The sequence below is a fragment of the Carassius carassius genome, chromosome 18 (genome assembly GCF_963082965.1).
Source record: "Carassius carassius chromosome 18, fCarCar2.1, whole genome shotgun sequence".
In the NCBI taxonomy this organism is placed as follows: domain Eukaryota; kingdom Metazoa; phylum Chordata; class Actinopteri; order Cypriniformes; family Cyprinidae; genus Carassius; species Carassius carassius.
The window spans coordinates 5,336,804-5,364,292 of record NC_081772.1 but is presented as its reverse complement, the minus strand read 5'-3'; the positions used below and the strand labels follow the sequence as shown (position 1 = coordinate 5,364,292).

The 27,489-nt window shown below is 37.4% G+C and overlaps 1 protein-coding gene across 17 annotated transcripts in view; it reads left to right on the top strand.

Moving 5' to 3' along the window:
• The first annotated feature begins 6,298 nt into the window (after positions 1-6,298).
• The window catches only part of LOC132092199 (afadin-like), a 130,558-nt gene continuing 109,367 nt past the window's right edge, over positions 6,299-27,489 (top strand). For 11 of the 17 annotated variants that reach the window (XM_059498338.1, XM_059498345.1, XM_059498337.1 and 8 more), the window contains exon 1: positions 6,301-6,656. In XM_059498338.1, coding sequence (XP_059354321.1) covers positions 6,555-6,656 — 102 coding nt within the window. In that variant the 5' untranslated portion in view covers positions 6,301-6,554. Of the gene's footprint in view, positions 6,657-27,489 lie in introns of all 17 variants that reach the window. The other 6 variants (XM_059498347.1, XM_059498343.1, XM_059498344.1 and 3 more) reach the window with 3 other exon arrangements.

The window sequence follows — 27,489 nt, the reverse complement described above, 5'->3', positions numbered from 1 at the left end:
GACTGGAGTAATGATGCTGAAAATTCAGCTTTGCATCACAGGAATAAATTATTTTTTATAGTATATTCAAATAGAAAACTATTATTTTAAGTTGTAATAATATTTCACAATATTACAGTTTTTTATTTTTGATCAAATAAATGCAGGCTTGATGAGCAGAAGAAACTTCTTTCAAAAACATTAAAAATAGTAATGTTTCCAAACTTTGGTCTGTACTGTATATATACATATATATATATATATATATATATATATATATATATATATATATATATATATATATATATATATATATATATATATATATATATATATATATATATATACATATACATATATATATAAATTGTAAATGGTTTCCTCTAATGTAATAGACGGAATAGACAGCTATTCAATTATTGAGTCAGGTAATTAAATTTTTATCTGTAATGTGACATATTATTAAGTGAATCTGGATATTTACCAAGAAAATAAATTATTATTTGGGAATTAAAATGTGGATTACAAGGACATTTTGGGAATTGGAATAAAACCTGGAAATTACTTTAAGAATGTAACAATGATACTTTAGCATCATTGAAATGTATTTTTTTTAAATGAATATTCTAAATTAGATATACATACATTGTATAATATGATATATACATATATTGTATTTTATTTTAGTTAAAGTTTATTTTATTTATTTTTTATAAATATTCTTAAGTTAACTATAATAACCCTGGAATGTAAATAGGGCCAGTTTTGATTTCATGTTGACTTTAACAAGATTTTTACTGTACTGATTCAGAAACTTGCTGGGAACCATTCAGCCAATTGCATGTAAATAAAGTACTGAGTGCATGATGTCATTCCAATGCTAGGAGGCGCTGGCGCTTCTTTCATTCAGGCATTTGCCACCAGGTTTCCATGACCCACACAACCTCAATTGTTTTCTTTTATGTGTATGGTTTAGCAGGCGAGACGGGTTTTTCCTGCTGAAAGCTACTGATGACAGGCGTGAGTCACTCGCACCGTGCCCATTGTTTGCTGTTTGCTGATGTGGATGTGCATTTTCTGTAGCTGGTCCCAGCACAATGCTCAGTGGCACAGAGATGCTGACACAATACAAAAATGTCTTTATTTAGCCAAATTGAAATGGTTCATGATGACATGTGTGTGCTTCACCCTAGTCCTGCCTGTTTTCCCCTCAACTCATCCTCCCAAAAGAGAGAAAGACAGGAAGGGACAGGATGAGGGTTAACATTGTTGGGTTAAACCAGACTTCCAGCCTCAAAATGATTGTTTGTGATGTTTCAAAAGGTCTAAATTTGTTTTGTCTGTCCACAAATCCAGCAATTTTGAATAATGATTATATATTTAATAACTTTCTTATATGATACTGAAACTTTAAGAATACTTCACTTGTCCGCATGTGACTTAATGGTTTTTCGTTAGCATAAGGTTCTGAGGCCTGATATTTTTAGCCATGAAGTTAAGGGCATGGTCATATGGTTCTCAGAAGTGAAAGTTGGGCAAAGATCTGTAGTGGTTAATGATAGACTACAACAAATATAATTTTTGCATTCCCATTTGTTCTAATAGCACAAGAAAAAAAAATCCATGATATCGTTTCTATGCCCTTACAAAAGAGGAAAAAATCTAGAGAGATTAATTATGGTCGGAAGAGAGAAATATGTCAAATTAGCCCAATTAACACGTATGCAGCAGCGTTAACTATAGACTTTATAACAATCTGTTAAATAATTTGAAGGATTTTCTTCCGTATTTATTTTATACAGGTTTTTTCCAGTATTTAGAATTTTACACTGCATTGCATTATGTTTTAGAATTAATGGAAATTAACTCTAAAACTTATTGATAATATCCCTTGTAATGAGCTGCCTTTACTTCTTCTGTTATTTTACTGACTTATTTTTTTTACAATGTAGTTTCCTGTAATTTGTGCCAAAATTATATAACACAAATTATAGTGTTCAGTTTTTTAAATAAAAATATAAAAAAATTGTAATGTAATAAAGATGAAATCATGGCATCATCACAGTCTGTGAAAACTTTCTATTAGTGAAACTTTGGTGAAATTTTGCCATTGTAGTGTAGCAATGCATGAACCACCACTTACTCAGTGGTCACTTCCAAGTCAAGCAGCTTTATATTTTTAATCCTGCCAGTTGGCGTGTTATAATTAAAAATATGGAGAAATTTTCACGTCACGTGCCCTCAGATGACTGAACACGTACTACCTTTGAATTTGAACTTTAAAGAAATCGTGTTCTATATATGAATATGGGTAGTATGAATGAAATTCAAAAAAATCTGTCTATTATGTTTGGATGCAGTGCACCTCATTTTGCAACGTGAAAGGGTTTTCTGTGAATGTGCAAGATTTAGTGGCCACTAAATAACTAGAAGAATATCAAAGTGTAAAAAAACAGGGAAACTATTTGCGCTACAAAAAAGTGTGTTTATAATTATGACAATACATTAAAATAATATGATGTTGCAAACTGGTATTTCTTATCAGGCACCATAACAACCAGTTTTGTACAGCTAAAATAACACCAGAGACCTTGCATATTGAATTTACTAAAGGCAGCACCTGCTTCTAAATGACCGCACACTGATAGTGCATGTGCAACATTAACACAGGTACAGTTTCTGTTTATGTATGATTCAGAATTGAGTCAGATGGGGGCCTGCATGAGCGACTCAAGGTCAGGAAGAAAGAAATAAGACAGAAAATGAGTTTAACTGTGACAAAAATAGCATGAATTATTCATTTGCCCCTTTTTCTTACACTCCTCTTTATCAGCTCAGTCTACAGAAAAGAGTGTCGTTTCTGCACCTTCTTACTTCCCAAAATGGCCTTTTAATTAGGCTGACAAATTACAGTAGTCATTCGCTGCAGCTATTGGGAAAGGGAAATTTGTGTTCCTCAACCTCTCTTTTGTCTGCTGACTTTAAAGAGAAGTAGCAGCTGGTGGGAACCTATTACTGAGACAAAAATTCAAAGCATACCATTAGCAAAAATATCAGCTTCTTTTTTTTACCTTGAATATTTTATCAAAAATATTTTTTTTTTATATTCATAGCATTTTGTAATGTGTATAAGTAGGTTGAAAAGAGCTGTAGAGAGCAGACTCTTGCCCTGAAGTCTTCCTTTGGCTCTCTAGATGCCACGGCCTCTGCTGTCTCACTGTAAAGCTACACTAATATCAAACACAGCTGTGCCAGCAGAGCGCTATAACAGGCCAAAAACCGGCAGTTTGTGTCTGTAACTGGAGTGCTGCTTCAGTTTGGTGACCATTTGGTTATTAGCTCAGGAAGTCAGTGCAACCTTATCTCAACACTGATGGGTTTTACATTCAATCAGCCTTCACTCAAAAAAAAAAAAATATATAATTTTAATGCTTGTTCAAATTACTTTGTTGAAATGAGCAGAACCTAACATACATAACTTATTTCCATTATGTTCCGTCCACTTAAATTTGTAAAATTTAAGTGAACTTAAATAACTTTGTGTTGGGACTACATGAATCATTTTTGTTGACACAGGTAACTGAACAGAGGATGTTCAGTTCCCAGCATGCTTTTCATGGGATCACATTAAGACGGAGACATGTCGAAAGAAAATGGTAATTTTAAGATTTTTTAAATAAAAAAATGTAAATGTTAGAGTTGTTATACATGTAATGGTGAGTTATTTTGGAGATTAAAAAAAGTTTTGAGGTTATCACTGTGCAGAAGAGTAGGGCTCATGATTAGGTTGCTGGCAGCTTCATTTCTGCTATAAATGAAGTTGTCATTAAAATGTCAATGTGTGTTCTTGCTAAAATCTAAAAAAGAAGTAATTTATGTAAACAATCCATTAAATAAGTAGGTTACTTTACCTTTGAAACGCTACTGTTTATTTTTGAATGCACAATTAGTCTCGTTGGGTTTGAGTTCAGTGACTTACAGATGGCTGGGTGGATCAGTTAGACAAAGCAGTAACGTCACTTAATTCTTTTTGTGTTGTCCATTTAGATACGTTTGGCTCTGGTTAAGTCTGGTGAAGCACCTTGAGATAAAATACAAATTTATGGAGTCATTGTAAATGAGTCATCATCATGATGTGAAAAATTTCACTCAGAACTATGTCAAAATAATTAATTTATTATATAAATAATGTTGATATATAATTTTTTATTTATTATTCAGTTTTTATATGTATTTATTTTTTCTTGAATAAACACAATATATAATACATTTAATATATTGGCTATTTGGACATTTTTATCCATAAGGTTTTATCCGTTGTCCAATACAGCCCTCTGGATATACATTCAGTATAAATTCATACTGATCTGTCAGTGATAATTAATTGTTTATAATGTAATAAAATAATATATGCAAGGCAGCAGGAGGGATCAGGATGCTGGATGCAGCATGAATATTCCTCTGTTTTTATTGCTAGAGTACAGGCTTTTCTCTATAGCGCCTATTCTTATCACAGAAGAAGGTTGCAGATATAAAGATCCCCTAAGTGCTTTCAGATGTCAAGTGAATTTCTGAGTTCAAAGTTCAGTTTTAAAGGAAGTGTGTGTGTATGTACATGTGAAAGTGGGATTCAAAATAAAACCGCTGTTAAAAAGACACCCTGTAGACCGCAGCAGGAAACCATGTTACTTTTTGGCTCTCACCAACTTCCTTTTTCTGCCACAGATATTACAGTACAGCTGTGATTTACTAATTGTTACCCTTGAGCTCACTACTACATATTGTCTTGGGATAGTGAAACAGGTCAATTGTGTCTTGTCCTGACTTTTGTCACAGTTGCAAGATACAAACTCAGAATTGTGAGATACAAACTAATAATTCTGAGAAAAATGTAGTTGCAAGATGTTAACTCGCAATTGTAAATTTATACTGTAACTCAGAATTCTGATAGAATTGGGAATTTGGAGAAAACAAGTCAACATCACAAGATGGAGAAAACAGGCTTCCATAGTTTATTACAACTTAAACAGAAGCAGAAAAAATATTAATATGAGACAAAATGAATCAGTACCTTCTTGTAAAATTAGTAACTGTTGCTTGGGCGACAATATGTAGAAAATGCACTTACAAATATTTATGTATTTATTGGCAGGTCCAGGTTTGTTCTTTGTGATAGAATTTAGAAAATTTCTCTCTCAGCATATATACATTGAAAGTATTATTTTACAATAAATATTTTCAGATGGTGAGTTTCCTGATTATTTTCAGATTATTGACAGAGTTGGGCACAGTCACAGAGACAGGTGTGATGACACTTTTTTTTTCTCTTTTAATAAGATCTTTCCAGTTGTGCTTTGTCAGTTTCTGTCCCTGGATCTGCATGAAATAAGACAGATAGATCGAAGTGAAGAAACCTGCCACAAAGATCGCTGACTCATAACACTTATAGATAGCAAATTATGATTTATTTGCCAATCTATCTTCTCTTTAATTTGCCCTTCAAATGAACAATTGATGTCTGGCTCTCCAGACCACCAAAGTGCAGTGCTAGACAGAATCTGTATACAGTGTTGTAAAACTGAGACCAGACAAAATGTGAATTAGTGATGCTTTTTGCATCGGTTTTGTGTGAGGGCCATTTGTGTTAGGCCATTTTGTTAACATCCAACAGTTCGATTATTAACCAAAGTATGAGGAAATCTGACTAGATTTTTACATTTTCTGAAGAATGGGAGTCAGATCACTTAGACAAGCCACACGATTTCATGTCTATAGCTCAAATGGGGATGAGTTATGCAATGTTTAATACTTAGGACCAAGGGTTTTGAGAAACCATATCTTGTAAAGGACAACTGATTTAAATATCAACAGTCTACACCATGATGCTATTTGAATAAGAGGCTATAGAGATTTCTTCTTTTGATACCCCCCAGAAAATTATTTGAAATTTATTCAAGCTTAATTTGTTTTCGTAAAATAAGCAACATATGTTTCATATATCTATATAAGCTTGAATACATTTGACGGAATTCGATTTTCACTTTAAAACTCCTGGGTATCAAATGAAGAAATCTCTACTTTTATCGCGTCAAACTAGTTCGATTTTTTTTATTATGTAATTTTATCTTACGACATCCGCGTGCACACGTAACTATTTTGAATGGAGCAGCAAGTGCTTGCACAAGAAGTTTATTTCATTTTGTTCTTGTGCGCGTTCCCGTCAGCGTTCCTCATTAATTTTGTGTGGAGTATAGCGGGCGCGCGCACAGCTCCAGCTTTGCCACAGGGAGCGCGCACGGAGCGCGTTAAGACAAACGAGAGCTGCCTGGGAAGGCGGAAACAGTGCAAGCGGTGGACGATAGAGCTGAGGTGCATTATTAACCGGCGACTGCGGGAAAGAGCGACGCTCACCGCGGAAACCGCGTTTGAAAGCCCAGTATCTGGGTGTAACAGATTTATTTTTTATATCAGGCCGTTGGTTAAGAAGCCCGTTTGAGTGGATAAAACCGCACCGGCGAGGAAAAAGGCGGATTGTTTCTTTCTCCGGCTTGACTAGAATTATTAGTGATTTGAGAATGTCGGGGAGCCGAGAGGAGGAGCGGCGGAAACTCGCCGACATCATCAACCACTGGAACGCCAACCGGCTCGACCTGTTCGAGATCAGCCAACCCACTGAGGTGAGTCCGCGGAGCCGAGAGCGAGCACAGGCCGCGCGGTCGCCTGTCTGTCCGTGCCGCGAGATTCATTCCCCCAACACGCGAGATTGTTATAGTAAAAAAAAACGTGCGCTTGATCTGTCATATATTACCTTTCTTTGTGTCTCAGTGGCTCTGCAACGGCTAAATCACGTCGGGACTTATCTAATGCATTTTTGAGTCAGGGAATGGCAGGTTATGCCCATGTTGGAGGTGAAGTAAAGCATAAATAGTCTAACGTTAGTATGAATAAAATGTGGACACTTCTAGCTGAGTCCCTGTTGCTGTTCAACTTTGGCCTTTTCGTTAAACATGGTTTGTTAGGATGTCAGTCGATGGTCAACAGAAACTGGCCGTTTAAGTGATGTAACCTGAAATGGTTGTTTGTTTATTTGTACAGTGTATGTTTTCCGATATTTATAACACAAGCGTCATGCATGTTGTCATTCGGGTGCATGAGAATGCATTTCTATTTTGGCTTAACTGTTAGTTAAACATGTTTTAGATGGATTTAGCAAACAATCGCGGGATAAATGGGGTGTTTAACGTGCATTGGTTTTGCGTGCATATGCTTTTGCGTGCATATGCTTTGGCATCTGCATATGCATTGGATTGCACGCCAGAGTTCGTAGGGAATTAGTGTTTTTAGGCGGGTAGTGCATGAATGCATTGAATGAAGGGGGTTGGGGGTAAAGCATCATGTCGGGGGTCTTCCTTGCTGATTTACTGGAAACCCCCATAGGCGCTAAGAATATTCTTTGGCCCTTAATAATTCATGCATATGACGTGATATTGAGCCCCTGCGGCACCTGCTTATGTGACATAAAAGCCTAGATTAGGTTTGTTTTGGTCTGTAGAGGGTGATTAATAAGAAGTGGACAATGGATTGACAGAACCTCTCCGAATCCCCCTTTAAAGACCACAAACTCTTAAGATCAGCAGGAGTGGTGAAGAGCAGATGATGACGTAATCGTCTTGTCCTCCAACCAACTGTGACAGCCAATTTGCAAGCTTCTATTGTCACATTTTATTCACTGGAACATTGTATAACTAGAGATCTACTAATAATATTATTATTTTTTATTATTCAGTCCTGATTATTTTTGGTCTTATAACCAGTGTTCAGAACAGATGTTTTATTTTTATTGTTATTAGATAGCAAAACATAAATGTAATGAAAATATTTTATATAAATATATATATATCTTTTACAATATATTCAATTTATATATACATACAAATTTCAGATATAATTATTATTAGTTATGCCATGACATACTGCACGCAGCTGTTTTGCAAAGTGGTTGCATATTTAATTTGTATCTTTTTGTTTTGGGCTGTGAAGCCTAAAATGCTTTGCAGTTCTCACTTGAGAATGAATTATGTAAGAAGTCATTTATGTAAACAATCCATTAAATAAGTAGGTTACTTTACCTTTGAAACGCTACTGTTTTTGTAATACTAACATGTATCAAAATCATTTAGCATTACGGTATGTTTACAGATCTTATTTGGAGATCCAGGGCAAACCTACAAAAAATGCCTTGTTATGCATTAAATAAGCAAGCGTGTTTGACCAGCGTAGTCATTTATTGCATGCATAATTTTTTAGCTTGGTTTTCAGGGATTGTAGTAGGGATTGTTTTGCATGTGGTATCTGCAGTGTGGCGTCTTCCTGTTTTGCACAACTTTGTGTGCATAGTCTTTATGAAGTCCGATTGCTTCCTTTAGTTCCCTCTGTTTAGGAGAAATTTCTTGCACTGGTGCTCATTTGTAAATCACTTTGGATAAAACACCTACTAAATGATTCAATGTAAATGAAACTTTGCTTTTTATATGGTAATTAAAAAGATACAAGATAACATGTTTAAAAGATAACATTTCATAATCTTTCGTAAGATTACTTGAGCTTTTAGCAAGGGTGCATCAGGCAGTTGTTTTTACTGATCGGTGTGTTGAAGTTAATTTGAGTCCGAAATACAAATACCAAGCTTTTCACCAGTTGGCACTGTGTTTTTAAGAAGATGGAGGATCAAAGTGATGCATGCCGTCATTTCCTGTATCTGCATCTGTACCTTGTCCACCAAAGACAGTTTGTGACAAGTCGTCAGTAAGAACTTGGTCCTTTGCTCACTTACTGTGGATTTGTTTACGAATAAGACAGAATTTTCAGAAAGACTGAAACTAAAAGACGATTCTGTAATGATTATATTGGGTCTAACAGTAATGTCGCATCACACAAGTGTAAATAACTTATAACACAGTGATATTTATGTGTTTTTATCCTAAATCACAGCAGCGTCCATCTAAGTAGGGTGTAGGCTGACAAACATACACAACTGTTAGCCAGTCATACCAGTGGTGTTTACTTCTGTGTCTACAATCTGGCTATTCAAACAAAGAGTTTCGATGAGGGGGGTCAAAACAGGACAGAAAATAGCCTGTTACTTCTAAATGATATATTTGATGTAAAAATCTTGATAAAATTATAAGTGGACCTCAGAGAACAGTACAATTTAATGAAAAAAGGGCAGTTCATGACCCCTTTAATGTGTCAAAGCAGAAAACAATGAAATATTAGCTTTAGGTATGATTATCGGACAGTTATACATAAAAATAATCAATGTACATTTATTAGGGATGGGAATTCCAAGCAAAAATAATATTTGAAAATCGATGGGTATGATTCGTTATTAAACTTGGGAAAAATTAAGAAAATAATCGCACAACCTATTCAATATTCTCTAATTAAATCAAGTAATCGAATATTAGAAAATTAACTTTGGTGTTGTTAGTAGCACCATGCTCTACTGTTATCATGAAAAAAAAAATCATTCATCTCTAGTTTTTGTGCATCAAAGCTGGATAGGTGTCCTAGAAGTTATACCTTCAAAGAAAAAGCCTCACTTTTTTAAAGGGGGAGGAAATGCTCAGAAAGCAGGACAGGCTCTATCTTGCAATGGACACACGCCACGACGTTCTCTTTACGTTTACCCACGCCCTCAAATCAAAACACTGCTGACTCCTTGCAGTTTGTGATTTCGGACGCAGCGCTTGTGTCTCCTTCCGCTTTGTGGGTGACGTAAAAGCGTTGTGTCACATTAAAAGAATCATTGCGAAAGAACCTGACGTGAGATTTAAAATTAAAAGAGGCTTTCGAGGCAGAGGTATTTACCTCTATCATTTTTTTGTAATCGAGTTACTCGAGTAATCGTTTCAGCCCTAGTACAAACCATCATCTTGTGTAATTTTACACTCCGTGATGTTAGAGAAAATCAGATGTGACCTCTTTGCAGAACAAGCACTGAATTAGTACACAGTTCTTACTGATGGATTATAATCAAATGCTACATTTATATAAATTTAAATTCTTATTTCTCAGGGCATCAGAGAGTCAGGTTTGTGTGTTTAATGAGGTGCTCAAGGTAATAAAATGCAACATTTTTATGGGTCTAAAAATGTTGTGTTAGAAATTATGAGGCTTGTCACCTCAACAGCATGTGGCTCTCTGGGAAATCATCTCCATGGTGATTTTTGTGCCTTTATATGCGCACATTCTGAGCTTGTTTTTTTTTTTGAGGAATGTACTGTAGTCTACACTGTAATTGTGCATGTTTAAAACTCATGAGGTTTCCCTCAGCAGTAATTAAAAAATTCTAATCCATAGTTCCCTAATCTGTGGGGATTATAATGCTTTTTTTTGGGTTCAGCATCAAGAATATCTGCTATTTTATATCTAATATCTATGCTTTTTTCTGTCTTTTATTTTTGTATTAAACCTGTTTCCTATGTCAACACAAAAGCTCCATGTTTCAAGCACAGTGTTGATGTGTTTCCTGTTAAAACAGAAAAGTGGGGGTGAGAGGTTTTTGTTTAAAATAGCCAATAGCTTTTAATTTAAATCACAACCTGAAAAAAAACCCCATTGTGTTGTAAATGAATGCAATGAAGACAAGCAACATCTTTTTCCAAAAATCGATTGTTGGGAAAGGAAAGCAAGCATTAAAATGTGTTATTAATATTTTTGTTCTATTCTCCTGCAAGACTTACAATTTTGAGTTCATGAGGTCTTTAAGATATACCACCGTTTAACAGTTGCCTAAATTGTCTTGGAGTTCTGAACTGTTCCAAAGTCATTTGCTGTTCATTTATTATTCAAAATCTTTGTACGAAGAAATCAGGGTTTATGAATCTCTGTGATTTCCTGCAGAAACTACAGTGACGCAGAGGGTTTGCTGAGCTTTTAGTTGACTGCGGCTGGTGTTTCTCTCTGAACCTGCAGCCGTTGACAGAGCTCCTGTGCGAAGTCTGTGTGTTGAATCATAACAAGTGGCCTCACGTGGTGCAGAGGGTGGGGTTCCTATTGGAATCATTGTATTCCACTCTTGTGCTTTTCCTCCTCGTACTGTGACTGCATTCCACTCGCACACACATGTGCTTCACCCTCTCTCCTTCAGGAGAGCGTTTTATTTCCCTGCTACTGGCTGAAAACAGCTCGTCGGCCCTGTTTTGCTAATTCTGCATGAGAGCTTGTCAACAGAGGATCAGAATTGATGTCAATTCTATACAGCTAGTTTGATATTTGATTAATAAACGATTACTGTAATTTCCATTACATTAAAGTTAGTGTTTATATAAAAACCATCACTACTTGCATTGCATATAGGATTACAATTTTCATTTTTGAAGGAATAGTTCACCCAAAAATTTGAATTTGCTGAAATTCGCTCGCCCTCAGGCCAGGATGTAGATGTAGAAATTTAGCATTATATCACTTGCTCACCAATGGGTCGTCTGCAGTGAATGGGTGCCGTCAGAATGAAAGTCCAAATAGTTGTTATCCAAAAGATGCATATTCGTGAGAAATCTTTCTTTTGAGATGGTTTTAACCTCAAACTGCTGCTTTCGGCTAAAATACAAATCCTCTATCCATAATATTGCTTTCTCCAGTGAAAAATCCATCCCATTTGAATCCGGAGAGAAATATGCACAGATCAAGCACCGTTTACAAGCCAAAAAGTTCTTTACAAATATATTGGTGGAGTTTGATATGAGAGAACATAGTGTTTTTATGGATTATGGACTGGTATTTTGGCCAAAAGCGATGGTTTAAAGTTAAAACTCCTTAAAAGAAAGTTGACCCCAAAATTCTGTCATTATTTTTTTGGTCACCCTCACATTGTTTCAGACCTGCATATGACTTTCTTGTGTTGAACATAAACAGAAGAATGATTTTGAAGAATGATGGTAACCAGCAACTGTTTGGTTAAAATGTTTTTTTTTTAAAGGTACAATTTGTAAGATATTTGCAGTAAAATATCCAAAAACCACTAGGCTAGTGTTATATATTTTGTCCAGCTGATTACTAACACTATCTCTTATGTTTTCAACTACTTGTAAATCATGAGAAAATTCCCATTCTAAACTGACACGGGGCAGTGCAGTCGCCTGTCAATGACGTTAGTTCTTCTTCTTAGTTTTATGGCAGATTGCAACTATAGCTTATCAGGTGCATACCGCCACCTACTGTATCGGACGTAGAAACCACATGACAACAGTGTTGTGGGCAAATGTGGAAGTAGCTTCGCGACAAACTTCAACTAGAAAGAGATGCCAGTCTCGCTTGTGTTTTACTCGACATGTGAGTTGTTTTGATTCGTATCTTTACAGAAAACGTATGCTATTATAACGATCAACAAGATTAGTATAATGGGGCATACACACCAAAAGCAAGGCATTGCGTCTCTAGACCCGCGCAAGGGACGCGTCTGATCCATACTCTGATCGCGTCTTTGCATTGACTTTGTATGTAATCTACTCGCGCAAATCATTGAACTCGCATTAAATCCATAATTTATGTTTCCATCTGATTTGATGGCCGTCAGCGGTTGAGTAGAAGACAACAAATCCCACCATTCCACGCTCCTTCTTGGCGTCATCAACCCACGCAATTGTTATTGTTTTGATAGTGCGCCCTCGAGTGGCAGGTACTACAAACTGTACCTTTAATTGTGGTTTTTGGTTATGTTGATTAGTTGTTGCAGGCCTAATTTTAAAATTGATAAAAAAAAAAACACTTGCAGAATCTTTTTGGATATGAAATGGACTGGAAGTAGTAATCCAAAGGCAGTATGTAGTTTTGATAGCATTTATTGCTGGCATAAAATGCATCCCCCATCCACATAGTACAAGATCAAGACACCTAGATTTCCTACATCCACCCAGTAACTTTGATCCTGTTGTTTTTGAGAGGTGGTTCTGCAGTCTGTGCACACAAACACCTCATTGTCTTGACGCTGAATGGCTGTCATTAGACTCAATGGATGTCCTGTGAATGGGAGGTCTGATCCCAACCCTAGCCTTGGCCTGTCAGTCTCTATTTATCTCCCGGGAGGCCTTGATGGTCAGTCAGTGGCCGCTACAGGGCTGACCTGATTGGCTATCGTTCCCTCACACAGGTGACCTCACAGGATCAGATGGCTTTTTAGAGCTGTTGACTTGTCTGTTTATGCTGATCTTTCCAACATGCTTTCTCATTAAAGTGCTCCTATCATGCCTTTTTGAATGTTACCTGTCATGCAGTGTGTCATGTTGCTGTATTTGAACATGAACTATCTGCAAGTTGTGAAGCCAACAGTGAACGATAAATCTTCTAATCTTATTCTGTTACGGCTGTACGTCACAAAGTAACACATTTACATAATGTCTGCCAATGTTTTAGGTCACCAACTTGCCTGCCCACAAACACAGTAAAATTTCCGTGTGGTTAACATCATGTTGAGAAGATGCTGTTTCCTACGCTGTGAGAGTAAATTAATTTGATCACATCTTATAATTACCACAAACACATTACACTAACCACTGAGAAACATCCTGCTCCAGTCATGATTGTGAATCAGTCTCATGTCGATCAGCCACTTCAACCGTTTCATCATCAGACTGCGGCTCGAACTGGTGAGGTATAATCGGTACCATCTTTTCTATGTATCGACTTCTCCGGGGCTGTCATTCTGTTATGGCAATGAGTGTTTCGTTTCTGACACGCGCTGTACGCGGTAGAGCAATCACAAAGGACTGCGCCATCTGACCAATCACAGCAGTGAGGGCTCACGCAAGGAAGGGGTTCAGAGAGACTGGTTCTTTGAACTGCTTTGCACGGGGCGTTTATGAATCATTTAGAAATTAGGTAAAATTAAATCTTTTTTTTTTTTTTTTTTAGAAAACTTAATGTGTTTTTTGAGCTTGCATGCATGTAAACCTGTTTAAGGAGACTCATAAAACAATATTAGCAACCTTAATTTACACTTTAATTTACAAAAACAGACAGCATTTTGTTTATTTCAGTTAATTTCAGTTTCTTTTCCCTAGGCTCAGTGAATATCCTTGAACAAGATTTTGGTGTGTAATATCATATTTTTGTTGCAGAATATTTCTCAAATCATCAGGAAATCTCTGGTATTGTTTTGAGTCCTTATTGTTGAGATATCTGACCCATCACACCCTCCTAAAGTCTATTTCTAAAGTGCAAATGTTGCTCAAAGCTAAGCCAAATATTTAGCGTCGTGTTGCACATTTTGAAATGTATAATTTGTTGTTACTTTACGCATGTGTCCTCCCATGAGCGTGAAACTCTCTTTCAGTTGGCAGTCATGCTGGAACGTCTTATCCAAGTGCTCTGGACCGTTCTTGAGGCCTGTTCTTGTTTACTGCACTTTAAAAAAAAAATTTTTTTTAGTACCAACAGTTGAAGAAAGTGCTGTGGCGGTGCAATGGTACAGTTGTGTATTGGTAATATGTTACAATTTTTTTCTTTCATTTTTATTAATTAAAATGGGGAAAAAATTACAAAAATAAACACTTATAATATATAACAAAACGCGTTATTGTATGAAAAAGATAATATTTTGATAATATATGATATTTTAGTTTCATAAAATGAAACGAAGATACCATGATGATCACACTAATACATTTTTTTTAATGAGTGACCATAACCTATATATTTCAGTATATGACTTTATAATATTGTGCGTTCAGTGTGCTGTCATATCCTTGATAGAGAGATTTTTTTTACAGATTAAAATTTAATCCAAATATAATTAAAGTGAAATGGAATGTTGGTGAGATTAGTCATAATGTCAAATAAGTAGGTTGATGGGAATAAGCCTTTTTTTCTCACATAATTTAGGAAAAGTGGAAAGCAAGTGGAAATTCTGTGTTTGAGGCACGCATCAGCCCCTTTTTATTGTTCTGGAATGTTTCATTCTGTGACACTGAGGGCCTGTTTTATTTTCTGTGTGGTCAGACTCATCAGGGCTAAATGTCTCACTTGGTTGAAATAGGGTGTGCCTCCTTCACTACCCATCATGTGGGTTCATTCAGGCTTCCTGTACTGTAAGTTATAGTGTTCCTGTCTAAAGTTCAGCACAATAGAACTTGGTTGGACTGAGGAATGTTGTATCATAGAATGTGTGGCTATGACATCATTACAGCTTGTTGAAAGGTTCATGGTACAGAGCAGTGGCTGCATTATTACTTCAGTGCTCTTTTGAGTGCAAAATAATGATTTCTCAGAGCACAATCAGGCCGTATCGTACCGGCTGATATCACTCTTGTTGTACTGCTTGTTGCACTGAAAATGGTCTTTGTTGTGCAATTGTGATAGCTGATCCTGCAGCCTCAGATTCAGCAGCAGATGTGTGCATTTAAACTAAAACTTTTTACATTATATATTTAGTGTTTTGTCTCATATTAGTTCACATAATTGTAATAAATATTATATTAAATATTTAATAATGTTATTTTATTCAGTGCCTAATTTGAGGATGCTTTCAGATAAGTAGTATTGTAGTATCAAAATGATTTCAGAAAAACCTCTACCAACTCACTCTGGCCGTGCATATGAGCAAAAAACCCACGCTTGGACCTCAGTGCTCGTAATCTCTGATGAATTATGGGGGCTGAGCTCTGCTGCTGAGAAGGGTTGAGGGAAAATGACCACAGCGTCAGCTCTCTGTTTGTGTTGGACAGAGGAGATAAGCACAGCCATCCTGTGAGTGTGTGTGCTGGCCTTAAGATAACACTGGAACGAGAGATCAACCACAGCAGAATGGCCTTCTGCTCTCATGGGACAGAGGATGCCCCTGTCAGCCACTCACTGTCTGAAAGTGCTCCGCTAAATCACAGCCTAGGAAACAGCTAATGACTGATGGTTCAGACTAGTGTGACAGAACCACAGGGCTCAGAGAGGATGGTCCGTTTCACAAATCGGCTTGTTTGGCTCTTAAATGCATTTAGGATTTCGGTTGGAAAAACTTTTCAGTGACCACTGTTAGTAGGCATCCACTTTTAGTTGAAATAAAATTGGCTTAGATATGGCTGCTATTTAATTAAATGCATGTCCAGTGTATTTCAAAGCGAAGCGTGGGCAGTGTGTTGTTTTACACATGATCCCGTGTTTTTAGTGTCTCAGAGCAGCTCAGTTCTCAATAGTTTTTTTTTGTCTAAATGTCTCACTAAACAACATTTGTTTTTCATTTAAAGAGATCTTAGAAATTAAATGTGCATATCTTTTTCTCAGCATTGTAATGACTGTACCTGAGCAGAGCAAGTGCTTTCTTTGGCAGTTGTCCGGGCCTGTCCGTTGTAGCTCTCCACCCCACCAGGGCCCAGAGCCAGGAAGGGGTGGTGGGAGGGTGCGTTACCTACAGAGAGCAATAATATTGTAACAAGTAGACAATGCATGTATGGGAGATGACCTGCAGGAGAGAGTTTCCAAGCACAACACCGCCCCTCAGATATTTATTGAACTAGACAGAGATTCCGGCCTTAGATAACGTCTTTTGACCTGAAAGGCACAGATGTTTCTGTAACCTGCTTTGCCCAATCTGAATTCACACGTTTGGCTGTTGGAAGCATGACATGTGGACTGTCAGGAGCTACAGATGCAGGGAAAGATGAGGTTTGCGGTCCACCTGGGTGGTTTTGCTGACTGGTTTGGGGGTGGTGGTATCTGTAGGTGTGGCGATGTTGATGGCTCTGTATCTGATGGGTGTCTGGTTCTGGTGCTTGGTAAACCTTGGGGGAAATCCTGCTTGAAAAAAATCACTTCCATATGGGATGAGCAGTAGGGCTGGACGATTTATCGAAAAGTAATCGAAACCGAAATTCAGAACCTCTAACCGACGTAATTTTCCCATGTCAGTTATTTCGGTTTTTTAATCCTGTTAACACTTCCCCCTTAAAAGCACACTACCGCGCGTGTAGCCACATGACTCTGCCCCGTCCAGTCAGTGGCATAAAAGCAAAACACGGAGGTGAACGCCGGTTAAACACATACTGATGGCCTTGCGTCTTCACTAAACTTTGTCAGCTGTATTTGCTTTTTGGTTTGGACATTCAAGCGATTAGATGATCGGATGTGTATTATTATATCGAGCTACCATGTTAGCGCTAGGGCTAGGGCTGTCAAAAAAAACAAATCCACATTCATTGTAGGTGTCCGTTAAGGAGGCAGCTTTAAGGCCCACCCCGGGTATACTTCACATTCCGCGTTCTGTCCCGTCTCACACAGCTTCATCCGCACAGCTTTCAGAGGGCGGACGAGCTCGCCGAGCAGTACCACTTCTGTCATCATTCACCTCGTGCATGCGCTGTTGACAGCCGCGCACCTCGTCCGCGTGCAGGCACTTTTTGAGACCGCGTGGACAGATGTGCGGCTGTCCGCGAGCCCTCTTGATAACGAAAAATTACATAATGCGGATGGAGCGCGGATGGTAAAATTATACTATGGCCTTTATCAGTGTCGCACGAGATGTGATGACAATAAAAAAAGTGTCATTGCATTAGAATGTTTTTGTTAACCTATACAGTTGAAGCAACTAGATGCAGCGCTGCTGCGATGTTCAGTCAAAATTTAGAGGAAAAAGAGAATGTGGAGAAGATCTTGTTTCTGTCAAAACTGAAACCAAGCCATTCACACAATACGCATTTTCTAGAGAGGGACGTCTTCTATTACCCTTGCACTCGCATCTCACACAATAGAGCCGCATGTTTAGAAAGCCATGTAAAATTAAGGTGGGTTCAGTTTTCTTCATACACATTTCTTGAGACTTTATGGTGGGTTTTCCCCATCCTACTGCATCTCATGTTTAAATGAAAAATGCTTTCACCCCTTTAAATTAAACTATGCATGCACACATGGTGCTGTTTTGTTTATAGTTCTATAAGCTACTTAATTATAATTGTTTTATAAACACTATTTTAAATATTATGCACTTTTTTTCTTATGCTTTTAATAAACGTGCATTAGTAATATTTTGCCCAATGCGCCCTCTTGTGGCCTCAGAAGAGAAGCCAAAAGCTTTTCTTCACCCTTACTAAAATTATGTATTTTAAATTCGAATATAATTCGAATTTGCATAATATTTAATTGCAAATTCGAATTTAGTTTTTCAGCCATTTTGACAGCCCCAGTTCGCGCAGCTGCATTGTGGCACGTACACTCATATAAACAGTAGCTGTGAAGATCGCGGGCACAGAGGAACGCAGAAACTAGTTGTCAGCACTGTCCTGTGATTTAACACTAAAGTAGCTTAGAATGTCAAAACTTATTATAGCATATTTTTCTACTTTTGAAGGAACTAGGCTATTTACAAACCACAGCTTCACAATAATATAGAGAAGGTATGACTAATTCACACAAGCAATCACTCGTACTGGTACTGTGCTAATTTATCTTTATCTGATCTTTATTTATCTCTTACACCGAGCAATAATATGTAATAAATGCTCCAAACATACTGCTGATGGTGAGCTATGATATCGCTCTTTCAATAGGAAAAAATATCTCACCTTTAATAGTCAATCATATTTACAGTACAAACCTTGTCAGTGAACTATGAGGGCAAAAAAACAAAACAGAAACAAAATAATCGTTCATTAATCGTAATCGAGGTAAAATGTTCAATTAATCGAGGTTTTGATTTTAGGCCATAATCGTCCAGCCCTAATGAGCAGTCTAACTTCCTCGGACAAGCAGGGAAGGAGGTGACTGATTGGTTTTGCTATTGAGATGCATTTATGAAGAGTGTTGTTAGTTTATAAACTATTCAAAGTGAATGGTAGGCACACCCTCGGTGTGTGGCTTGAATTCCCCTCTTTAATCATCATGTCCATTCGCTGTAGGAGTAGCTCATTGTGCCAGTGTGTGGCCATAATGAAAGTTTAAACAAGGCTAGAGTTTCACCTCTATGCAAAGTTTCACTGTTTAGTCACATACTAAATGTTGTTAAAACAAGCCTTCGAAATTAAAATATGGATGTGAAGGGATGGGAAAACCAATCATTGAAACTGTTTCCTGATGAATAGTAAATTAATCAGGTGTAATTGGATGCTTCAGCAATATTTTATTATCCCTAATGTACAAGTCCAACCAGGAAAGATGTAATTGGACTGTGTGCTGTTACATAATTTAGAGGCCTTGGAAGTGTGTGTGTGTGTGTGTCACAAGTTGAACCTGATACTGTTGTTTGCAAACACACACGTAATCGCACACACTTTTGGATCTTTCAAACCTGTAAGTTGCACACATCCCCCAGGTTTTCCCAAATGCAAAAAGATATTATCGTTAATTACTCTCCGTCATATTGTTCCAAAACTTTATGAATTTCTTATGAACACTTTATGATATTTTGAAAAAGATCTTACCAGGAGGTCTCTTATGCTTACACAAGCTGCATTCATCTGATTAGAAATATATTAAAAACAGTAACATTTAGAAATATTATTACCATTTTAAAATGACTGTTTTCTATTTAATATATTTTGAAATAAAATATATTATTGTGATGCAATACTGAATTTTCAGCATCATTACCCAGATCCTTCGGAAATCATAGTATTTCTTATAATGTTGAAAACTGTCATACAATATTTTAGTCTTCCTTAAGGAATTTAAAGTAAAAAAAAAAATTTTTCAAATTTTTTTTTTTTAAACGACCCCTTACTGATAAACATTAGAACGGTAGTATTATTTATGTATTTAATTATTTTTGGATGAACTATCCCTTAAAACGTAACTCTTTCTGCATCATTTCTATTTACAGACTTAATTGATACCTCAAATCATACATTTAATTGAAGTGAAGAGTTGTATATCTTATCTAAGCAATCATACTTGCAATTTGTTCTAGACTCCTGAGATTGTGATGTATTCCTCGAGTGGAGCCTGTTTTAGAAAGCACGTTTTGTGCCTGGCTTGTCTAAACGGTTAGGATAGAGAGTGTTTGTCCCAGTTGGCTGCTGCTTGCTCAGACTGTTAGACAAAGCTGAATGTTGTCCTGTGAAAAACAATCAGTGGTTTCTGTCAGGCCCTGCTATTCTCGCTGTGCACCATTTAGATAGACAGCAACTTCTTTTTTGGCACAGGCCTCTCTAGTTGGTATATGGGTGGTGAATTTGTGGGACAAACTAAAAGCTTTTTAGTGCTTACTAAGGTTTGCATTGTAATCACTATTACTATGACTTGTACTTCCCAATATGTCCCACTATAGGTCCCAATCAAACCAAGTATTAAACCTTTAACTTTTTATGCATTTACTTCATACTTTATAAAGTAAAAACAGTCGTATTGTGAAATCAACCTTAAATTATTATAATTTAAGATAATGCTTTTCTGTTTAAATATATTTTAGAGTGTAGTATATTCCTGTGATGGCAAAGCTGATTCTTCACTGTCACATGATCTTTAATGGTTTTGTTCAGATTAGGGCTGGGCGATATATCTAACGATATGATCATGCACACCTAGTCAGTAAATCCGGTTCCGTGATTACCGCTAAATCGCCATCACCTGCTTTTAAATGGAGCGGCATTTAATAGACAGAGCCGTAGATCACTGACAAGCTACCACATTCATTATCCAAGATGAAGCGCCTTCGATAATGAACACTTCGATAATGAACTACGCGATATTGCGTAGATGCGGCACATGTCAGAAGGACTAGCCGAGTCGAGACTGCTCTCGTTGTTAAAAATGAGCACTGAGCTCCCAATGATAAAATAACTTTATTTAGATCCTGGTCCCTGCGGTGGAAACACACCAAGTACCAGCCCAAAGTCCCTAGTTCCTGGGTAAAGTTCCAGCAGTGGAAATACGGCTAAAACAAGTGAACCTTTAATTAGTGTGATTTACTGGCTAGGTGTTCATTTGATGACATTGTTTATTTCTAGATGAATAAAGACATTGAGCGAATTCAATTCAAATTTACAAAATATTTGTATAGTGTTATTTTCACAATACACATTGTTTCTAAGCAACTTTACAGAAAACGTGTTTTTCTACATTACAAAGCAGAAGTGAATGTGTCCAAGTAAAGTTCATTTCACAAATTCACAGTTAAGGATCAACGAATCATACAGCTAGCTTTCATGAAATAATTTTAGGCAGAAGCTCATAAAAGATATTATTACAAGTGTGATCATGAATAAGATATGTGTGTATATATGACCTTTCCTAGAACTATCTCGACAGCTACACCTTGTTTTATGACTGCGTTTACATGACGTAACACCCTTGATTCCACATTGATTGTATTCTGGAGTGTGTCTTTTTCTTGTCTGATTATCCCTTATCCTGTCACACCACAAGCTGTTGTTTTTTCAGCTGTAATAGCATGGTATGTCTTAAACAGGATTTAATGGGAGGGATCCTTGTTCCCTCTCATGACTCATGGCTGAATTGCAAGTGTCAAGGGAAAGAAAATCCTCCCACTCTGTGATCGGTCGGGCATTTTAAGCTTCTGCCACTTAACCACCAGATTTAATTTAACTGGCCGGTACTATTTCATCTCCTCAATTTACTCCCAGTTTGAGCTGAAGGGGCAGTTCTCATCAGGCCCAGTGGCCTTGTGGGATGATTTCAGGACTGGGGTAAATTACTCCAGCTCAGGAGACAGTAAATGGTGTGGCACCCTCGTGATTGCTCCGGTTACAATGCTACTACACAACTGTCATGGCCTAACCTTGGTCCTCCCATTTATTAACAACACACCTGTCATTGCCGTTAAGTATTTGCTGTCTTTGATTTGTGACACTGCAGTTGGTGGGACGATAAATAACGGCTACCCACTCAATTTCGTATCTGGGAACTCCTTCACCAATGCAGACTGAAAATGAAAGAGCGGACATTGTGTTATAGAATGACAGATGCATGCATGTGTTAAAACAAGGGGTAGGATATTAAAATTATGTTCCTGTTCTGTGCTTTCTGGTGAATCATGTGCTATTAAAAGATTTGGTTGTTGTGGCTTCTCTTATGCGTGAAGTGCATGTGCTTACAGGAACTTTCTGACATAATTTTACACAGTTCCCAGTACGAAGTCATGCGATGATCACCAACATTAAATATTTATTTTGAAAGTTGCTTTCGATCTGCTTTGCAACTCCTGCTAGCGCCTTCAACAATGGGAGGGGCAGGTGTGAGACGAAGGACTTGAGTCCATGAGAGATGACAACTTGCATCTGGAATTCATTAAGGATACTGATGTGAAACAGCCCCTTTATCAGAAACAAGTGTCTCAAAAACGTTTCTTTAAAACTGCTTAATAATAATCTATCATTTTTGCTCAAGAGAAGTCAAGTAATGTTGGGCTTTCTGCATAACTACATGACATTTCTGTTCTGTTACTGTGTGATTGTATGGTAGGTAGTTGTATGAAAATGAAAATTATCTCAATCAACATGAAATAAAAATCATACATATTTTGTTTAATTAATGTCCTTAGTTTGTGCATGTTATGCTAAAGACCAGAATGTGTTAATTTGATGCAGTCTTGTGATGGCAAAGCTGAAATTTCAGAATCATTTAGGGATGGGCGTATTCCGCAAATATCACATTCGAATATTTGAGCTCACAAAAAACTAATATTCGAATATTCGTTTATTTAAATTAAGTTTAATGAGAGAGACGTTATTTTTCAGCAACATTTATTGTTTACGTCATTTTGAACAAGCTTACAATAAGCTTGAACATTACACATCGTGTTTTGTAGCTGAAAACCTTTAACAATGCGTGCAAACAAACAAAAGTACAGATTAAAAGCAAAAAAAAAAAAAAAGTGAACAAAGAAAAAACGTAAAGCAGCCTGCAGCAATTAGGTTATTGTAGAACGTAGACTTAACTTTGAAACTTTAAAACTGTCAGCAAATCTTTTTTGCTTTTTTTATTGTTTTACATGTTCTTGTTAAGAAATACCAGCATGTAAACATGATCGGGGGAAAGTCGGCTCCTTAGTATGTTAACAATATGGCCGGCCGCGGAGAAAACGCGCTCTAACGGCACAGATGTTGCCGGGACGGTGTGCTAAGCGAATAAGTTTTGTGAAGCGTCTCGTGTTTTCGTTTCACCACTGAATGGGATCCTCATCTGGTGGAATACATAGCTCCAGCAAGAACTGTTCCCACTCGTCGCGGCTGGAATCTCTGTAATCATCGCTGAAGAACTGGCTCAGCCTTTTCCGACAAGTGGGCATTGCATCTTTTTCATCGTTGGTGGCGGCGGCTGCATCCGCACCACTCGCATCAAGGAAAATGTTCTGATAATGTTCAAAAAAGTTTTTTTTTCTTACTTCTCTCATGTTTTCATCGAGAAACCTGAGATGTTTGTGCCGAGGGTCTAGGGCAGACGCGAGAAGTGGAGTTTTCACTGCATTCTCCAAGTTAGCGGTGTTTATTCGTTACTTGAGCGATGCCGCAGAAATGTTCTTCAATTCGGTCACTTACTGTGATTCTACACGGCATATTTGAAGTACTGTAGAAGACGCAGTTCTTAGGGGCCATTCACATATTCAGAATGCCGCAAGCGCACCACAGGTCATGTGACTAGACCTAAACATTCAGCTTCATCCTTTCCCGTAACAACGTTGAAAGCTCCGCCAAGATGAAGGAACAGCTGATCATAGCTGTATATGGATTGCCATTTTGAAATAAATTTAATAGCAGAGCTACTGAAAGCAATTTTTTTTGTGCTGCAAATCCATTTATCCTTTGCTGAAATTTCCGCGTCTTCATGGAGAGAGCGCGTCATTGTTGCTTAGCAACAGCAGATGCCTCAGGAGCGCTTCTGCCGAGCGCTTTGGAAAGAAAGAGAAGCGGCGGGCCTAGCGTTTTCCACGCGTTTTTAGGCGCGATATGTGAACGGCCCCTTATTCATTCATTCATTATTTTTTGCTTGCATACATCTTCAAATATGCCGTGGAGAATCACAGAAAGTGACCAAATTAGGTTTTGTGAACTTCTTTTTTTTTTTTTGCGAAATTCGAAATATAATTTTTTTTTATCGAATAATTACGGCAGAACGAATATTCGAATGTTCGACTATCCGTGCACACCCCTAGTATCATTACTTTAGTCTTCAGTGTCACGTGATCCTTCAGAAATCATTCTAATATTCTGATTTGCCTCTCAGACATTTCCCATGATACATTTCTTTTCAGGAATCTTTTCACTCCAAAATAGCATTTCAATTAAATGTAAATCTTTTTAAACGAGAAAATTATGTACTTTATTTGATGTTATTTTTCATTGAATATAAATTTTCTCTTGACAAAAAAAGGGCCACATTATAGAAGCTAAACATGCTACAAATGTAATTTTTATCTTTAATCTTTAATAGTCTCATTGAAAAAGCGCATGGTATCAAAGCAGAACATTGTAGTGACTGAGATCAAAGTCTCCTTTGTGCCTTTTGAACTTCACTCTTTGCAACCTTGGTTTTGAAAACCCGTCACTAAAAGATCAAGGTGGAGGTCTGTATCTGTCTGCTAATGCCATGACGGGGACCCAAACACTGAAAGCTTGTAAAACGTCTACCTTTTCTTCTGTTTTTGATCACCTCAGTGAACACAAATGGCTGCCGGGGATCTCAGGCAGGTGTGCAGGTCCCTGCAGGCTCCTGCTTCAACTGCTTTTCCATAAATCTGAGTTGGTTTTTGCAAAACATAATAGAGAGCAGACTTTTATTAAATGTTAAATATCTTGGTAGAAAAGTGTTGTGAAATATTATTACAATTTAAGTAAGAATATTATGAGCGATGTCTGATAATATTTAAAAGTCGTTATGTTGACATCTCAAGTATTCAGATGAAATCGGTTTTCTGTCTTTCGCTCTTTTTACAAAATCCTCTCAGGGGCAGCGGCCCAACACATCTGTGAATCTGTCTTATGACCTGGACAAGGATGTCTCTCTATTTAACAAAGCACACTGAGCTAATGGTGTTATAAGCTGCTGTGGGCAATGGTCTCTCAGCAAACGGGCTGGCTCTTCTTCTAGTGAATATCTGTCAAAGCTGTGCTTCATTTGTCAGGACGTTGAAGGAAGAAGAGCAGTGTTTTTGTTCTTTTAAAAGTCTACTGCGGCCCATCAGACGGACCACACCAGCTGTCTAGGATTGTTAACAACTTCCGCCCTGAATGAACCTCATGAAGTAGGGCTAGGGTCCGTTTTTTGTTTACAAGGTTTTTGATGTTTGTTCTGGAGACCTGTAAATCCAGCTCTGTTGAGAGGCGTCATTGGAAAAGTCTTGGAGTCTGACAGATTTATCTCTGCTTTATTAGACCGCAAAAATCCAAGCTGTTACAGAGAGAACTTCTGGTTCGTGTAGTTCACAAACTGTCTCCGTTTACTGATAGTCATGATAGCAGAGCTCTCGGAGAGAGGTGGCAGATGTTAAGCTAATCTCTAAATGATAAGTGAAGATCTTTTGGTTGTGCTGTTCTTTCTTCAGAACTGCAGACCCAGCAGGAGATCAGCACCACTTGAAGATAAGATTAAATAGATTGAGTCTTACCGTGGCTAATTTGGTTTAACAGTCTCATTCAAGATTTCACCTTGACACAGAGTCCCAACCAGCCATCACAGCAACAAAACATTTTGTTGGTCACCTTTGGCTTCTGTTTGACTGTTGAACCGGGTTGTAGTAAAACTTCATCGGTCCAAAAAATTGGAATTGCTGTTGGAAACTGATTTACAGGTTTGATTCAGATTCAATTTGATTTCAATTTTGATTTTAATTCATTGAGGCATTTATTAAAATATTCCATATTCTAGATGTAAATAATTTTATATTAATTCAGTAATCATTCTGATGGATTCAGTGAAAGATCCATCAAAATGATTCAAACAATAACTTGATTGATTCAAAGGTTCAGCACAGAAGACTCGCTTGTTCTTGATTCACTTGTAAATGATTCTTGAGTGTCATTTATTTGTGAATCTGGCCCTGTTTGTTGTCCGTCTTTTTTTTTCTTTTTTTCGTGGTTTTAAGAATTTATATAGAGATCATCCAAATAAATTCTTCAATTAATCTGAAAATCTACAAGTTATGTTTTTTTTTATACACAGTTCTATACCAATCGTTCATATGGCCTGTCAGTAAATGCCCTAAGAAAACCCCAAATTGATGGAGGATTCATGGCTGTTTTTTGTCAGCAGAAGCGTGCTCAGAGCTGACCCGCTGAGGTCTGCAGGCACGTCCTTCCCCTTCCAAGCTCAGCCCCTTGTGGTCTCCATCTTGCCCTTGACTGACCCAGTATCAGTCTGACTCAGTTCTGCAGAGCATCTGCCTCAGCTAAACCTCTGGTGACGTATTTGTTATTTCAGCAAGTAAGCTGCGATATATCAGCAGAAAAACCTTGTGAAAGTCTATTAATGTCTTTTCCATAGTCGAGTCTCGTCAGTGAAGAACAGCCTCTCATTCCTTCTGTATGTTCTCTCGCTGTGTTTGTCCTCTCTCGTCCTGCTGAGCACTTTGGCTTGTCTTGCAGGAAGTGCTGAATTAAGGAGTCATTAGTTGACCTGGGTTACAGGCATGACAGAAAGAACACGTCCCTGTGGCTCCTGCTGCCGTCATGGCCCACCCGTGATTGATTCAGAGCTTGTAGCCCGGCAGCAGCACTTTTACTTTTGATTTTGCATCAGTCTTTGACATTGATACTTTTGTTTTTGTGCATATATGAGAATGAATGCAGTGCTTCAGTGTAATAACCTTTAGGGACAAGTCCAGGCATCACAATCCACATCACAATCACAATCCACACAAACTAATGCACCGTCTGGCTAAGACCTCACAGAATTGCTCTAGGGAAAGCAAATGCTTCATGGAGAGAGAGAGAGACCTTGAAGTGGTTCCTGTACGCTGCACATATGCTGACCTGCAGGCTGACCCGACTGAGCCGTCTCATTGCTTTGTGCATTTATGCAGATGATTAACAAATGAACTCTGGTCTCACCCCGTGATTATCCAAGGAGGTGGAGAGAGAGCGCAGTTCCATGATTCATCATCTTCTCTGGGTTTTAAATGTATCTTTACCTAGCTTTACCTATCAGTTTGGACGTCAGAATCAAATAATGTTGGTGCAAATAAAACAAAGATGCAAAGTGTTTCATTCATCCAATAAAAAAAAAAAAACATAGGGTAATGATTCACATCTATATATTTTTACTTGAGCCAATGAAAAATAAATAACTTATTGTCTCAAGTTAAAAAAATATAGATGTGAATCATCACCCTAAAATTTTTTCATTTGATGAATGAAACACTTTTTTTCAGTGTGCTACAGCAGGTGATTTTTAAATCAAATTAAGTCTATGTAATTTTAAGGTAATATTTAAAATAATCATCCTAATGCAGAACTGACGTTTACTTCTGGCTTTTCAAACGTGTATGCAAGTGTTAATTTACAAAAAAAAAAAAAATTTAGGTTTTGTCACAGTTTAGTCTAGGGCTGGACGATTATGGCCTAAAATCAAAACCTC